General features: G+C 42.5%; 1 protein-coding gene across 4 annotated transcripts in view; it reads left to right on the top strand.

The window, feature by feature from the left end:
- The window catches only part of prox1a (prospero homeobox 1a), a 41082-nt gene extending 26413 nt beyond the window's left edge, over positions 1–14669 (top strand). For all 4 annotated transcript variants that reach the window (XM_059520594.1, XM_059520592.1, XM_059520591.1 and 1 more), the window contains exon 5: positions 10562–14669. In XM_059520594.1, coding sequence (XP_059376577.1) covers positions 10562–10747 — 186 coding nt within the window. In that variant the 3' untranslated portion in view covers positions 10748–14669. The remainder of the gene's footprint in view (positions 1–10561) is intronic.
- The last annotated feature ends 3936 nt before the right edge of the window (positions 14670–18605 follow it).

Raw genomic sequence — 18605 nt, 5'->3', positions numbered from 1 at the left:
AGGATCCAAAATACCAATACCCTTTTCTCCTTGACATTGTCTTCTTCCCTAGTCAGCATTTTACTGCCCTTTTATGGTAAAAAAAATGAGTTGGAGAAATTCCTCACAGGAATATTCTTAGCAATGCAGCACTCCTGGGCTTTACCCTACGTTAGCGTCAGTGGCTACGCAAAGGAATCAGATTTGATGTGAACATATCTCTCACAAATCGGATAAAGACAAATCTATTGGCTATAAAATCTTCACATTAGCACTAAACAGGTGCACACGCCTGCTCCATACAATGGCGTATCAGATATTTTAAAGGGGATCAATGGAATCCCCGTCTTTCAATTAAAAGAGCCAATCAAGTTTAGGACTTGCATTTGCATTAGATAAAAAAAAGTATCTTAAAGAAAGTGAGAGATGATTAAACTAATTAATTAATCATTTTTAACCGGTTCACTAAAACTGAATCATGCAATTGAACCAAATCACTGAAATGATTCAGACTTCATTATTATGCTATTCAAGAGAGACATTTTGTCAAGCTACACCACAACTTGTTGAAAACTCTAGCTTGTTTCGGGAAAATCTATCCCATTATGCTACACTATTTTTAAGGTAATTATTTTTTCTAGGAATTGCATGTACATCATATAATATGTAGCATAGAAATGGAATTAAGCTTTTTTTATTGTTGAATCTAAATATTTTATTGAAACACAGTCTTGGCAGTAGATTTGAAAAATGTGGTAATATAGCTAGCCGAAAGCAGACTGACTAGCCTTTAAGGGACTATGGTAGCATCCAAAAGAAATAGACTCCCTTCTGAGACCACACAAATTTGAGAAAGGCACCTTTATCACTTTTATCTTTCTTCCTGTGTGCAATTATTCTGTTGTTTTTCCAGAAAGCTGTTGGCCATTGTCTGAGGGGGTGGAAGACTTATAAAAGCGTGAAAAAAATAGGGGAGAGGGTATGTTGTGAGTTGGGGTGTTGGGGAGGTTGGATATCTATAACCTTTGCAATCCCCCCCACCCCACACCACCACCTCTCTTCTCTTTTTCTTTCTCACCCCCTCCATTCCATGTGACATTCATTCATCAGCCAAGTGCGTTTGGCAAGCCCTTCGCCTATGAGCGCCGTCCCAGTGACCACTAACCTTGGTATGTCCTGACACTCGTGATGAGTATCTGCAGGACACAGAAGGCAAGCAGGCTGCTATGTCAGGCCTTTATTGTGTACTGCCGAGGCTGGGGACAGTCAGCATAATCAAACAAATGACCCCTGAAGGCTGTGCCCCTCGGGGAGGGAGAAGTAGAAGGAGACAGAGCTCTGGCCAAAAGCACTTGGGCAGGATTTTTTTATCTCCTCTTCTCTTCCCCCTCCCTTCCTATGATCTTGCCCCAGGAGAAAGAGAGGAGGAGGGGAGAAATTACTGTACAGCACTGTACAAAAATGTCATCCGTTTGAGACGGACATAGTTCAGGCACAGCAGTGTTGCAGAGATACTTTGAAACAGTTGGAAGGTACTTGTAATTTAAAGCAGTCAAGCTGCCTGTGAGAAAACATAGCAGGTTATACTACAAGGTGGAAAAGTAGCGAGCGATATAAGAGGTTGATATATCTAAACAATGTACATTATTCATTATATATATATTAAATTATGTAAGATTTATTATTGAAAACAATAAAATTTGAATACACATAAATTTAAACTAAACAGATAAAACTAAACAACTCCCTACATCGTCTGAACTGAATCAAAAATGTAGTGCCAATCACAAATGAGTCCATAAAACATTTCTGAACCAGTTCATTCAAATGAATCATCAAACTGCACCATCACAATGCTATTTGAAAGAGACAGTTCTAAGAACAAAATTGAGTGATGATTCAAATGAATCAATTAAAGGGATAGTCCCAAAAATGAAAAATCTGAGCATGAATTACACACCCACATGTTGTTTCAAACCTGTAAGACCTTTGTTCATCTTCAGAACACAAATAAAGATATTTTTGATGAAATCTTGTTTGCAGAGAGGAATGCACATGCATGCGTAGTGGTACTATTGCAGATTCGCGTCATAGTCTGACACAGAAAAGAAGAAATTGTTGAATAAAGTCATTATTTTTGTTTTCGTTGCACACAACAATTATTCTTGTAGCTTCGAAAAAATTACGGTTAAACAACTGATGTCACGTGGACTATTTTATTGATACTACCTTTCTGGGCCTTGAACGTGTCATTTGCATTGTGCCTATGGAGGGTCAGTAACCAGATTTCATCAAAAAATATCTTAATTTGTGTTCTGAGGATGAATGAAAGCTTACGGGTTTGGAACGACATGAGGGTGAGTGATTAATGACAGTATTTTCATTTTAGGTCAAACTATCCCCTTTTAACCATTTTTTTTTAATCATTTGACAGATTGAACCAATTCACTAAAATGATTCAGACTTCCCAAAGCTATCTGAGAGTAACAGTTGAATTAAAGTGCTGATTGAAATGAATTAATAAATCATTTTAACGATTTCATTAAAGTGAATTATCCAAATGAACCAACTGAATCAGACTTCTCAATGCTTCCCAATGCTACTCATTGAAAACGTCTCAGGTTACGACTGTAACCTATGTTCCCTGAGAACAGGGAACGAGACACTACGTCAGAATGACGCTTTGGGGAACGCCTCAGGCGTGACAGGTGTCTGAAATCACTATCAAATCACGGCAATCATAATGACCGGCGACAGCCCGTGAATCATTAACGTGAATGATTAACGTGCGACCTGCAAGTATAAAAGGGAGCCTTGCAAACATGACAAACATCCTATCGTCTGAAGGGACTGTTGCAGGCAGGCCCCGAGGCATGGCAGGAAGACGTAGTGTCTCGTTCCCTGTTCTCAGGGAACATAGGTTACAGTCGTAACCTGAGACGTTCCCTTTCGAAAGGGAACTCTACACTACGTCAGAATGACGCTTTGGGGAACGATATACCAACGCCACCATGCTAAGGGGAGTGCCTGCCAAGCGGCAGTGACAACTGACAGAACTAGCAAATTCAAATGAAACGCTAGAACCACTCACCCTCAGGTCACACTGGGCTGTCAGTGACAGCACTCCCTACGGTCATAGCCCAAGCTATATGATACCACAGAAAAACCTCCATAAACATAGTTTTAGTGAAAGGTCTACCTGGGCCTGCTCAAGGGCCTAGGACCACAACTTCAACTTCTTAGAAGGGGTCCCTTCTAGGGAATGTGGCTAGGGAACCTGAGGGAACCCCAGCCAGTCACTATTCAGGGGAACGTGCCACCTGAAATGCCACCAGGCAGGCCTGACCTGGTGTCACCATACAAGACACTATAGTCTGGCCACTTCCTGTCTGTCCGAAGACAGAGCCTCTGGACACTTGCCTTTAGGAAGGCATCCAACCCGAGGGACTGCGAAGCAGGCAGTGAACCACTCGGACCGGATCTCAGAGACGGGATATCCTGGAGAGTATGACTCAGCATAGTGCATTACAACCCTTGCCAGCGAGGGGAGTTTCTCTACTCGATCCACGGATCAACCCAGTGTTTGTGTTTCAAAACACTAAGGAGGCCTGTGAGGGCCTAAGGACTGATCTAACTGGGAGGCCTCATGAGAGGCCTACGACCGACTGATCAGACTCAGGAGACCACATACTCATACTGACCCTCAGTGAGGGGAGCATTAGATCTACCTGGTAGGCAACCAGGCTGTAGCAAGATAAAGAGGTTCCAGGAGGGAACCCGTAGCAGAGAATAAAAACTTGAGTCGAGCCAGGGCGCAAGCTCACCTTTGGTAGCTGCCTGATAAGGTCTGCTAAACTGAAAGTAAGCGGCCACTAGCTTACAAAACCCAGCACCACTGTGAAACTACTCAGGGAGACCTGGAGAGGCCTACTACCTGACAACCACAGTATGTGGGAGCTCACCATCAGAGAGGCCTGGTGCAGCCTACTATCTGATAACCATAAAACGTGAGAGCTCACTTTCAGAGAGGCCTGGAGAGGCCTACTACCTGAAAAACCATGCTCAGTGGAACACACAGTAAGTGGGAGCTAACCTTCCAAGGAGGCCTGGAGAGGCCTACTACATGATAACCACAGTATGTGGGAGCTCAACTTCAGGGAGGCCTAGTGAGGCCTACTACCTGATAACCACAGCGCATGGGAGTTCACTTACAGAGAGGCCTGGAGAGGCCTACTACATGACAACCACAGTATGCGGGGGCTCAACTTCAGGGAGGCCTAGTGAGGCCTACTACCTGATAACCACAGCGCATGGGAGTTCACTTACAGAGAGGCCTGGAGAGGCCTGCTACATGACAACCACAAAACCTGGGAGCTCAACTTAAGGGAGGCCTAGTGAAGCCTACCACAGTACATAGGAGTTCGCTTACAGAGAGGCCTAGAGAGGCCTACTACCCATTACCAGAAAAACCACATTAAGTGGAAACTCAAAGTATGTTGGAACTCAACTCCAGGGAGGCCTGGTGAGGCCTACTACCAGAGAACCATGACATGAAGGAGCTTACTTTCAGGGAGGCCTGGAGAGGCCTACTACCTGAAAACCACAGCTGACAGTGGGCCAGACTGGCAGTCCAGTTGACTGTCTATGGGGCTTTGCCTTCAGGGAGGCCTTATGAGGCCTACTACCTGATAGTTCAACCTCAGGGCCACTTAGTACCACAGTATGAGGGATTCAGCCCTCAGGGAGGCCTAGTAAAGCCTACTACCTGATCTCCACAAAAAATGTGGGAGCCCATCTTCAGGGAGGCCTGAAGAGGCCTACTTCCTGAAACGGTCTAATCAGCTGGATGTGTACTGCTGCTAACAGGGAGGCCCGGTCGAGCCTACTAGCTGATAGCGAGTCTTTCTGCTACTTTAATGAACACTGCTGGAACCATACTAATAAAAAACTTTCCTAAAGTTTTGACCTAGTGTATGCTCCACAATGTTGTGACCCACCTCCGAGGAGGCTTGTTAAGACCTACTACTCGGTAGTGAGTCTTCTGCCCAAACTACCAGGGCCAACCACCAAAGGTGAGCTGGCCTAGGAGCCCTATCTTAGGGGTTACCCAGTCAAGGAGGCCTGCTGGGGCCTACTACCTAACTGTGCAGCCTTCAAGGCAGAAAAACTGTTACTACAGCGCTTACAGCATCCTGGTACCTAATCACATTGCCAAAGGCAGTGTACTCAGCAAAAAGCAATACCCTCATAGCAGGGGAGTACAACATACGCCACTCTGTCTAGTGGAGGCCCCATTTTAAGGGCCTACCTACTAAATGCAAGGGCATCAGCTCATGGCAATGCTCTGGCTTCAAGGGAGCGGAGTTCAAATACCGGAATGAAATGTAGTTAGAACTCCCTGCTCAACCGGAGCCATCATGGTGTGAGGTAGATAATACAGAGCTGAGAATGGATTACTCAAAACTACCCTGCGTTAGCGGGGGAGTAACACCATATGCCCCTGAAATGTTAGACAGGGAGCGGGCCTGCAAGTGGCTCCAAAGGGTGACAGGGATTTGTCCTGTGCCCAGCCTGAGGGAGCGGAGCTTGCTTGCAAGCCAACCAACTTTCACCCATCGTCCGAGCGGTTCAGCTCAACGGGCTGAGTGGAGCCAGCTCTAGAGGCCTAAAAACAAGTAGCTCTGTTCGGCAGGGTCTGGCAAACTATCACATCGCAGAGCGAAAGACAGCCTGACCCGCCTGAAGGATCATACCTCAACTACCACCCTGCATTACTCTATCACCCCTGAATGCAGTGAAAGGGGCGGGCTTTGGCCAACAACTCCCATTTAAGGGAGGAGGCTGAAATCTCGGGGAGGAAGCCTACACATAATAAAATGCGGCAGCTATACTTAGCAAAACGCCTCCAACATCCCAAACATAGCCTAGGCCAGCTACAGAGGCGGCCCGGGTTAGGGCCGACCTACAAGCATAGATCTACCTGAGGGCTCGGAGGAGCCACAGCCTACTTGATTGAGAGGCTGTGAAACACTCAACCTACTGCCAGGGGAGCGAAGTACTCAGGATACCAATGTCACAAACCGAAAGGTAGGACATAAGATCTATCTGAAGCGCCAGCGTCAGTCTAAACCTAAAGTAAAAAAGTTTTTTTTTTTTTTTTTTAGGAAGACCAACTACTCTACCCCTAGGCGGCTTAAAGCCCTGAGGCTAACATAGAAATGAGTGGTGGCCCACCACGCATAAAAATGTCATGACAGGAAGGCCATCACCTACTCACACGGGAGTCAAATCTTTTTTTTGAGCTTCTCCCTAAATCGTTCTAGCCACAAGCTGGGGGGGGGGGGGCTTCAGGGCCCTGAAGTTCCAATACCTCACCTCATTGCTCCTCTAAGAATGATTCCCTAGGTCTATACAGGGAACAAGGTCTGTAGAGAAATACAAATCAGTGTTAGTATACACACAGAAATTATATTAAAAACCAACCAGTTCACCTGCGGCGTGCAGAGTGAAGACTCGCCAGAGAGTTCTCTATGAACCTGGGGGCCATCACTTTACATGCCTGAAAGAGGCGCTCTCACCAACCAAGCCGAGGCGGGCCATCAGAACCTTGTTCTCATCATAGACCCGGCCCCAGGCCTGGTGTAAGAAACACCTGGGGAGTCGGGAAAAAGAGGAGAGGGCTAGGATAGTAACAGCCCTCCAGGAGATGATCCATCACTAACGCTGTGATCGTTTGTACTGGATCACCTCCCTCAGATCCTTCTTTTTCCTGCGGGAGTCACGCCTCCTCTGTGACCTGCTCCTACATGGAGGGGGTGCACGAGAGGCGACACTAGCTCTCTGGCCCTGTCTACGGCCCTCAGGTCGTGAAGGGCCAGGCTCTCCCGCCTGTCTGGGCTCGGATCCGGATCTCAGCGGTATACAGGTCTTAAACGCCGCTGAGCGCGCCTTCGCCTCCCTGAACTTTCCAACCACAGCCTCCACGGAGGTGCCAAAAAGTTCAGAGGGCGAAACCGGTGCATCAAGGAGAAAGGCCTTCTCTTTCTCCCCGATGCCAGCCAGGTTCAACCACAGATGCCTCTCCGTGGCCACCATTGCCGCCATCGATCGACCGATCGAAGCGGCAGTCTGTTTAGTGGCCCGGAGAGCAAGATCTGTGGTGCGGCGCAGCTCAGCCACCGCCTCAGGGGACAGCCCTGCCCCCTGGTCGAGATCCCCCAGCAGGTCGGCCTGGTACGCCTGCAACACCGCCATAGTGTGCAGGGCAGCACCGGCCTGACCCGCTGCCGTGTATGCTCTGCCATTCAAACGCGCTGTGGTCTTGAGCGGTTTGGATGGCAGGGCTGGAGCACTCAGTGTCGACGCCCGCCCAGACACGAGATGGTTCGCAAACGTCTCGTCAATGGGCGGCATCGACACATACCCATACTCGCCGACCCCTCAACATCAGCGAACTAGCCCGCTGATGTCGGTGGATCCGAGCAGAGTATGGGTTCTTCCATGCCCTCTCGATCTCAGTATGGAGATCAGGAAGAAATGAAAGGCTCGCCTGAGCTGGTGGTCTATGGCCGGGGAGAAATCGATCGTCCAGCCTGCCACGAACAACTTCTCCCCTAACGCGCCGCCATGGCAGTTGCAACCTGTCAGTGGCGCGTTCCATTACATCCAGCAGCTCAGCATACACGGGGCAGGGTGGCTGAGAGGGTTCAGGGTCCACCTGAATGACCTCCTCATCATCCATCACCTGCCCGTCCTGAAGAGCATCTGTTGCAGGAACAGTAGGAGAAAAATCCTCTTCGTCATCCACCTGCAACTCACCCTCGTCATCCGCCGAATCATCTGAGAGGTTAACACCCCTCTCAAGACGATCGGCGAGATCCCTCTGGGAACCCCATGACGCGAGTCGCCGCTCTGCCTCAGCGCGAGCGGGACCTGAGCCACGAGGTACAGATGGTGAGCCCTCCTCACTCGAGAAGAAGGCTAGACGAGAGCGGAGCGTTTTCAAAGCAAAACGCTCACAGTTTGCACAGACAGCTCCCTCAAGAGCCGCCTGTGCATGCTCTTTGCCCAGACAGAGAACGCACAGTTCGTGTGAATCACCCGGCATCAAATACCTTGGGCACGGATCCGCACACTTCCTGAAGCTTTCAGCCTTCTCCGTGCGTTTCATTTCCTTTGCCGACTTTTCCAGCGATATCAAACAGACAGTCCCTGAAGACGAAAAGGATGTTTGTCATGTTTGCAAGGCTCCCTTTTATACTTGCAGGTCGCACGTTAATCATTCACGTTAATGATTCACGGGCTGTCGCCGGTCATTATGATTGCCGTGATTTGATAGTGATTTCAGACACCTGTCACGCCTGAGGCGTTCCCCAAAGCGTCATTCTGACGTAGTGTAGAGTTCCCTTTCAAAAGGGAACAGTAGCTTGTTACTGGATAAGCTATGATATTATGTTACACAATTCAGTTAGCAATGTCGCTACTTTTAGCTATTTACTCCCTAACACCGCAACACATCAAAAAAGGGAGGCAGGCTAGAGCACGTTACAGCGTATAAACACAATCACAATCAAGCCATCAACTACACTCCGGTGAATCATACCATCTAGTTTAACTGCCATAATAAGTTCAGTATTTATAGCTATGCTATAATTTAAAATCACATCACAACCAAAAGTCAAGCACTTATGATTGTGGCGGCAGAGTGAAACATCTTCCACACTGGTCAAGGCCTTTCAGACAAGGGTATGCCTTTGATGACAGTATATTTAACACACTTAATGGAAAAAAGGGAGCTGGGGATGGTGTGGATCACATGCATGAGATTCTTTGTCCAGACAACTGCTCACCTGGCAGGGCCTTTGAGAAGCAGTCAGAGTCTGATTGATAGCACTGATGCCAAACTAAGCACTGATCCCGATCAACAGGCACAGGGGAGGGCTGCGTTGATAAAAACCAACTATAGGACTGCAACTTTAACCTTGCAGTGGAGGATGAATATTAGATGGTGTCATGAGCTTTGTTGCGAAAACACCGATTAGGGATGGTTGGAGGAAAAACTGCTCTGGATCTTTCTACACCCTCAAAAGCATCTTAAATAGATACTAATAAAGAATGAGACACAAAATAAGATAGTTTGAACTGTCCATAAAATGAAAGTAAATGGGGTCCAGAACAACACTAGACTGCACTGACATCCATTCTATGATAAAAATAAATAAATACAATAAACATATTTTGAGTTCCAAAGAAGATAAAGTCATACAGGTTTGGAACGACATAAAGGTGAATGTTAGAATTTTTAGGTGAGCTATCCATTTAAGCATTCCTAATGCATCCCTCAAATGTGGCCTGTAGAAACACTTTTAATATGACGGCACTATGTTTTTGCAACCTTTGTGTCTGTTTCTGTGTGCTTGCGTGCCTGCTTCTCCATCTGTGTTCGAGCGGGTGGGTGTTTGTGAGTGTGTGTGGCAGTAAGCACCATGTCTGGGAAGTGTCTTGTCTAGCTGTAGGGGAGGTGACTTAGTTCCTTGCCTGGCTAATCATCTCTATAGTGTTAGCAGAGAGGTACTGTCACTGTTGCTAAAGAGATCACAGGGCCAGTCTACAGTACGCCCCCGGTCTTGGCCCTCTCTCATGAACAACAACCTCACGCCAGAAAGGATGTGTTCTGGTTGTAGAAAACAAACTCCTCAGTAGCGCCCTACACGCTACCTGATTTTGGAAAAACACTGCAGTTAGAGGTCCAGACCTTGTCCAAGAGCACAGAGTTTACAGATTAATTTCCTTTGAATTCCTCTACCTGTGATAGAGGCTACAACTTTGGTCTGAAAATTGGTGCCCAAACAGTAAGTTGAATACAGAATCTAGTTTCATGGGAACTTGACAAGAAGCAAAGAAGAATTTAGTATTTTATGGACCGCTGTCAGTGGCAGAATCTTCTCCTTCCCCTTCTAGAAGTGGAAGCATATTGAGACAAAAAGACATTTTATGAGACATTGCTAACAATCTTGTGTCAAATAAAGGGAAGTCAACAAATTATGTTTCGTTCCCTCTAGGAAGTAGACTCTAAAAGAGGAACAGCTCAGGTAATGTTTAACCCAATAAGTTCCTCTTGGTTACAACCTCACAAATTCTGCCATGTTCAAAATATTGACTGTAAGGTGTTGTTATGTGAAAAAACAAAAAAAAACATCTTGTTGCTTTTTTCACTGTAACCATTCAAATGCTATTAAATATTTTCACGACCCCTAAAGGTGCAGTTAGACACACAAAAAAAAAAAGGAAAGACAATTGATATTAAAGATTTGGAAGTCTAAACACATGTGCATTTACGTCAGCACCATCAGAATATGTATCAGCGACAAACAAAGAGGAATTAGTGTGACGATGTTTGGGGCCGTTCTTTATGTCCTCTCAGACATGGCAGCCCAACACTCCTCAGTACAGAATCTTATTTCCTTGTTCCCTTTTACTTATCTCTTTTTCTTTTTTCTCTTTCTTTTCTTTTCTTAATCAGAGACTTGGGATTGAAACCTAATATGTTTATTAATGTCATTGTCTCCTTGTGTATCAGCAGGTTCCGGAGCGATTCCTGGAAGTGGCACAGATCACGTTACGGGAGTTTTTCAATGCCATTGTGGCAGGCAAAGATGTTGATCCTTCCTGGAAGAAGGCCATTTACAAGGTCATCTGCAAGCTGGACAGTGAGGTCCCAGAGATTTTCAAATCTCCCAATTGTCTGCAGGAGCTTCTGCATGAGTAGTGATTTGAAATGCTTACCAAGTATCATCCCTTATTTCCAGAATCTTTACAAAGTAAGAGGTAGCATTCCTATTTTTAAGTCCCGGCTAATTTTGAATGACTTAGTAGTTTTTTTCTGTTTTTTTCTTTTTGGGAAAGTCTATCAAATTCTTGATTGTTTTGACTGTATTCAATCCTTACCCCCTTTTTCCTTGCCTTTAAAATGGGCATTACTATGTTTACCACACGATGGTTAACAAATGGAACTGACACCTGATTTTCTCTCTTTTATTGGTCATCATTTTGTTGAGGGCTTTGTTTTATCCCCGGATGTTTGCAATGTGTGATGGTTTTACTATTGCTGAATAAGACTTGCATTTGTAGCTTGTATAGATGTAATTATTATTTATGATTAATATAATTATTACCATTAATGTTATTAATGCTTGCTGCAAAAATAGAAGAAAGGAAAAGAAAGACAAAAAATTGACATGTGGTATTCTTGTTTCTCATGGCAATGCTACAGAAAATAAATTATTCTTTGGACAAAAAAATGATAATAATAATAAAGAGGGGTATACATTTTCTATGTGGGAAATTCATATATAATATATATATACATATATATATATATATATATTTGATGTTATTCTTGAAAGAAACAGCATTAACTGTTTTTGTTTTTTTGGTTTAGCCATTCTTCTATGTTGGCTAGGGTCCAATGTTCTTGTGTTTTGTGTCCACATTGATAGCACTGGCTCTGGGGAGGGAGGCCTACTCGTAGGTTTTTTTTTTTTTTCCTTTACGGAGCAGCCTCTCTTGTAACTAAGCAACATGGCCATTTCATACTGGGGCAAGCCAGTTTGGCACAAAAAAAAAAAATGGACGCCTTCCCACTGAGAAACCATTCTTGCTCATAAAAAGCACGCTGTCACAACTGCTCACATAAACACACACAGACCACTCTCATACATACACCGTAATTCACAAACACAAACGCGTGCCGTAAGGCGTCAAGACAAGGGAATTGTTGTAGTTGTTTTTCTCCACCTGCTAGCTGGGAACACCTCTATAATTGGCCCGTAAATTTGGTAGATTATCTCAAGTTTGGTTTACACAGGCTGATAATAATTATTTGAACATTTGCGAAAGTGAAAGTTTTTTTTTTTTTTTTTGCTTTCTACGTACTGGATTGTACATAGTTTATTTGTTAGAAATGTACAGATTTGCTTAATATTCACAATCATCTGATTATGCTATGGCAGTGTACAGTTTATCAGTAGTGAAACTTCATGTCAGCGAGAGACTTTGTTTGAGTTCAATTGTACATTTTTATGAATCATATGAAGGTCTTTGAATTGAATTTTAGAAGCTAAGCCTGCTAAGAGATCCACACACATGTAACCAATTACAAAGATTACCCTACCCTAGAGGGAAAAAGCACAGTTTCTTATCAAAACAGTGTCCACAAAAGAAAAGAGGGCCTTCAGACTCTTTGTGCATCGCTTCCTAGTTCATAAATAAGAGTCGGCAGTAGAGGGCAAGGGCTGGACATGTGATCTGCTCTGGAAGCCTGTGCCGTTTGCATTGGGTAAATCCAGCTGATGAATTGAAACGCAGGCCGGCAATTATTGTCAGCACAATGCCTTAAAAAACCTGCTGACTTCTAGATTAATGGGCACAAAAGAGCATGAGGTGCTGTCATTCTGTCGCCAGGGCTGGCATCATCCACAGCCCCGGGACAACACACAAAATGCCAAGCTATTCACTATGCATTGTAAAGAGAAGGAAAAACAAATCCAAAACAAAGTTAGGAGATGTTTAGCCCCTTTCTATTCTCAAGTATCTTGCAAGGCTGTGCTGAAATGCGTTCTCCTTTACATGCATTGTGATAAATAAACGATTCTTTCCAATCGTAAGGAATTCTGTTATCACTATTCATTCATTTAAAGGTGATGCTTTGCAACTAAAAGTGAAGTCAATTTGTGCATAAAGTGGTGCTTAGTCGAATTCAGCTGTTCATATTCAACCATACAAACAGGCATTTTGTGATTTACACACTTGATGAATCTGATAATTGCCTGTGCCTAAAGTCAATTACACCAGCAAATTTATTTCTCTTTTTTTATATTTATATTTAACACAAAATGTAACAGAACTGATACGATTTGACTTCTTAATCCTCAAAGAGGCATAAAAATCTAGAACAAAATAGCACACATTGAAACGGAGGGGTATATTTTCCTTGTTTTGAAACAAAATACCCTCAGTAATAGGTTCTGGGTAATGAACTACATACATGCAAAGTCCAGGAAACAAATTTTTACAGCTCGTTTGAAGATGAACAAGTATGACGCTTAGATCCACACCAATCTGATGTACTTTAAGCCATTTAACGTAGCACAGAGGCTATACGTGTGCATAAGAGTGTGTGTGCGTGCTTACCTGTGCATGTGCGTGTTTGCAGGGAGTGTGTGATATACACGCATGGTAGTACGTTAGTTTTAGTTCCCATTAGGACTTCTGTTTATTTTCTTTATCTATTGTTTCTCTTTTTGAACTTTTATTTGTATTTATCACTGTACTGCATCTTTAAGACAAACCAGAGGGAGGTTATGTTCGACATCTCAATTCTTTTTTTTTCTTGCTATTGTACTTTTAGAAGTGTTATGATGTTTTAAATGTTATGTTTCGAGTTGCTCTCATTCGACTATTTTCTCCCCTTCATCTCACCACCTCTTCAGGTTTGCCCGTCAAAGGTGTTCTCGATTGGTCTGCATTCATTTGATATGAGATGGATCTGTTTGCGTGGTTACACAGGGTCATAGGTTGCTTTGTGTCGAAAATCCTAAATGTAGCTGTGTACATTGCGCACTCCATTAAGGACACTATAGAAGAAGAAAAAAAACTCTGAAATAACCTTGAATCAAAGTTTCATCTCACTTGTGATACACTATTGCGCATTTACATTTGACTTAAGATTTTTTATTTGTTTTCAAGCAATGGAAGAAAAAAAAAACTGTCATGTAGTGATCTGTACAAATCAATTGCCAAACTCAGTTTGGGACTGTTTTTTATTACAAAGAAAGATGTTACAAAGAGAAAAGGAAGAAAGAAACTTTGTATATGACTATATTTCTGGGAAGGGGAACAATTATTTGTACTGAATGCAAAGTGTTTCTCTTTGTAGATTTGATGCTGTATTTATGAGGTGTGTGCTCCCAGAAAAGGGTTTTAAACATGATTTCACTGGCTTTGACATGTATGTAAATATGAACGAAATTGAGAAAACACTGCCTTTTTATGATTTAGCAATATGATGTAAATAGCATTGTTATGCTTTTTTGTATGAAATAATTATTTGATTCTAGTATGGTAATTCCAGCTGAAACTGTTACAATTTTCTTTGATACATTTTGAAGGATACACATACATTGTTAACGGGATAGCATTGTGGATTTTGTTGTCAATTTGTCATGCAGAAGTTTCATAATTTATTGGTTTAATTTATCATAATTTATTTGGTGATGGTGTAAAATTTTTGGTATTTCTGGGGATTTATTGTAATATTATTTGGTAGACAGAGACAATTTAAACACCCTCCTAAACTCCTTAACTCTGTAGAGACATAAAGAGACATTTATGTCCAGGTAGCCATTGTAATTTCAAACACTGTAGTCATAAGAGACCCTTGAGAAAAAAAAAAGGAAAGAAAAGAAAAAAAAAAGATGTACAACAAAACTTTTCTTCTATCTTGTTTGGAAGGTGACAAAATTGTGTGTTTTGAAGTTTTTATTTCTAATCACTTAATCAGAATTTTACCTTTGCTTTTTACCACCTACACAATACAGTAGTCAAAGTGCCTCGTGTGCCTTCCATCTCCTCGGAACTGAATGTATGTGCAGTATATATGCAAGCTTGTGCAAAATAAAAACTAAGTCCTAGATCAGGTGTTTCCTTTTGCCATTTGTCATCATTTAGATCAGCATGCTAATCAGAGAAAAACCAAGGAGATTTGGAGTTGCCTGTGATGCCAGAAGATCTGATAGGATGTAAAATGTGGAGATATTCTTATGGCCCAGTTTTGGGCTTAAAGTAATATTTTGGGTTCAAGTTAAATTCATTTAAAAGAACTTTGTTGAATACAATAATAAAAAATAAAAAAGCTAAAATCTGGGTTACAATGGAAGTAAATAATGTTGAAATAGCATAGCACAGCCAATGATAAAATACTGTTTCAAAAGTACAGCCACAAGACTTTAACAGTGGGGGAAAAACTATTTTCTGTGTTGTTTATATATATATATATATATATATATATATATATATATATATTGCCATGACAGTGTAACACTTAATATTCTATAAGCACTGCAAAAATCTAGAGAGTGACTTTACCACTTAAATAAAACTTATTTAACATAAGGAACACTGTAAGGTATTTTATAAAAATTACATTTCTGCTTCTAAATTCTCCCCAAAAAAAGCCACTTCTACCTTTCTTGCAGCGAAAACAAAGGACTTATTTTAGATGATCAACATTATGCTAAGAAATGTTTATAGGTATTTTTTTTAACCTTTTAAAATCTAATTCCCAATCAGACCTGTTTTTTCAACAATCTTTGATTCATGCTTAATAAACCCACTGGTGGTTTCACTTCATCAAATATCACAGTGGACATTTCTTGATGACGTTGTCTTTGTCAAAACATCAGAACAGGGTCATTTAAGTCAGATTAATATGAATAATCTGAAACGGAGATAAAAATAAATAAACAAATAAAGTGCTTCAAATACGCACATCAACGTTCGATCTTAATTGCAAAGAAAGAGGGCGGAAAAAGGTGTGCGTGGGGAGAAAAGAGAAGTGCTCGTGCTATTGTGGCTGGTGCGGCGTTGTGGAGGGAAGCAGAGCGGCCGCTGCTGTAATTTATAGTCTGATACAAAGAGGCACTTTAGCGGGCCCGGACCGCTCCAGCGGCTCCACTGAACAGGAGGTGGGGTCAGCCTCCCCCCCACCGCCACCCTCTGTGCCATAATGACGAGCAGAGCCGCTCACCGCTCCCCTTCTGTTTGATTTCATCATCACGCCTTTGAAAAGCACATCTTAACAGCACAACAATAAAACAGCTGTGTTTGTGTTGGCCCATTCATTGTTGAAAATTTTACCACCATCCCCTCTTCTCTCCCCTCCCTAAAGAGATAACACGAGAATAATGTCGCTACCGTGATGCTCTATCAGAAAAGAGAAAGGAAAGATCGCTGTTATTAATTGGTTGTTATTAAGGTGGAGGGGGATAAAGGTTTTGTTCGATATTCTGGCAGGCCTATCCATGAGGTAGAATGAATGTTGATCGCTATGTTGTAAGTGTGTGATATTTTTTCATGAAAATTGAAATGAATAAAATGCTTTTCTCTAGTTTAAACATCCTGCATCACATGTAAGTGGCGCACCGGCTGACCTCTGTCAGATCGGGGTATTTTGTTTTGGTTGTGTAGAACTAGCACTAACAGGCGTGTGTGACCTTCCCTTTATCAAGAAGACAATGACCTCATGATTCCTTTTGGCATTGCATGCAACTTTAGATGCAGCTGTATCGGTTTGGATCCAGAGCTCATGGCTGAATCCAAATGACACGGACAGACACGGTCAAAAGCGCCAGGCTCTCTTTTTCTGGGTTCTTTTTCATTCTTTTCACGAACCTCTGGGGCTTCCCGCCTCAGCTCGGAGCCGACAGGCTCCTTGCAGTTGGGCTGAAGCAGCATCCTTGCATTACACGAACAGTCTGCTTCATAATCAAATACCATCTGTCGCTACATCTGAACCTGTTTTTAACATCTGTGCTTTCTGGTTTTAACAAAGCTTTAAAAACCAATTCACAACTTTCACAGCTCACCGAGCTGGATGTGTATATTTACTACCTTTAATACATCTTTCTGCTACTTTTATGAGGGCTCTGCTCTCTCCCAGCTGGGGGGCTGTTAGGAGGGCTGCTGGTGGGATGATACTGCCTTGCTCAAGTACCAACTGGCCTGCCACGTCTAGCCAAGTGCAGAGGACCGCCGCACACCGGGGCACGGAGGAAAAGGAGCGAGACAGAGTGAGGGAAAACAAGGCGAAATGTGCCCCGATGAGAGAATGAACACCTTTTGCCAAAACAAGTTTTGTCCATTTGCCCCTCCGATGAGGAGGCTTGGAGGTGATCACGCTTGAAGCCCTATTACTGGAAATGGCAGTGCAGGCCGAATGGCAACCAAGGGGAGAATCAGGAGCGTGGAGCAAAAGTGTGTTTTGGGTAAATGGGTAAGTGAAAGGTCCCTCTGAGGACAGATGGGTCTGTCACCTCACACATGCCGAGGAATCTGCCGAGTGTCTTCAACAACTTCGAACCCATTCGCCGGCAGATGTTACCGGTGAGGGTTCCAGAAAACATGATGGTATGTTCAGTAAAGCCAAAAGTAGATGTTAGGCCGATGTTTTCTATTCGCTATGCCTCATATTTGCTTGAGCTCGAGTAATCTCTCTATTCAGTTTGTGTTTTTATATTATAATGAACCATTATATGAGGTTATATGAAACAAAATGACATAAAAAAGATGCTAAAATGCCAATGGTTGGCAATTTTGTTGTCCAAGTTCTTAAAAATAGACTCTTGTTGGTTCCATATGGTTTTGAACTTTCAGTGTAATGACTTTATAAAAATGTCATGTGGTGTAACCATCAAGTGAAAAACATTCTTGCACATCGGCATACACAGAATTATTGATTATTTTCAAACCTTTCAAATATTTTTTAAACATAAAGTTTTTGGGAGGTTGCACCAAATGACATTTTATAACTTAAACTAGCATTCTTTTTTTTTTTTGTCGTAAAAAGGGGAATAAATATTTTAAAAGGCTTTATGACCTATGTGGTACTAAGTGCACAGCAGGGGTCCTATTTATGATATTATTTCCAGTTTAAAATAAACATTTATACATTCTACATAAACTATATTCTCATATTGAATGAATGGATGAATTGCACACTGTAAGAAATCCTTGAGTACAATCGGAGTGATCCAAATGATAAACAGTTCTTGTGGAGATGCTGGAAGAATGTAAATGACATTTAATTAAAAACATGCTCATCATGAAAGAGGTGTGTTCAAGTCATTTTATGCACTGTTGAATAAACTAATAGATATGGGGGGAGAAATTAGCATAATATCATTAACCCATATAACAGAATCTGATTCAAATGTTTGTTTTGTAACATTTAATGCTACTTAATTTAATTACACAAAGGAAGAAAAAACACCCTTTTCTCCCTATCTGCCCCTTTTAGAAAAGGCTAATGTTTCAGATGACTTAGTGACACCTGCTGGCAGATTCATTACCATGCTCTCTGCTAATAGAGTCAGTTCTCACTCCTCCAATGTTGGGGGAGGACAGACCACAAGCCCGTCATTAATTAAGAGCCACATAAGATCATTAAAAAGTCAATAGGGCCTTTCAAGTCTGAGCGTTTTCAGCATGCCAACTCAAAGCCGGACCTTTTAAATCAGAGAGGCGGAATAGCCACAAGCATTTCACTTTCAACTGGCTTCTGTTTCACTTCCAAGTCCTCCTCTTTTTAGCATTTCCAGAGTTTTCTTATGCGAAGACCACCATCTCATATTTGATAATGTGCCTCAGTGGTATTCTCTAAGGGTGACTCTCTTTTCTTGATACATACTGTATGAAGTTTATGAGTGTGCCTTAAAGCCCTAGAGTCTGCCATGACTACTTGTCTGTGTTGTGTATTTGAGCAAAGACATTCTGATGTGAAGACTTCTAGACAAACTAGCTTTATTTAGTATTTTGTATCATGTGCTTTGAAACCAACGTGATTTACTTTG

The sequence above is a fragment of the Carassius carassius genome, chromosome 32, assembly GCF_963082965.1.
Source record: "Carassius carassius chromosome 32, fCarCar2.1, whole genome shotgun sequence".
Classification (NCBI taxonomy): Eukaryota; Metazoa; Chordata; class Actinopteri; order Cypriniformes; family Cyprinidae; genus Carassius; species Carassius carassius.
This window is presented reverse-complemented; position numbering and strand designations above follow the sequence as displayed.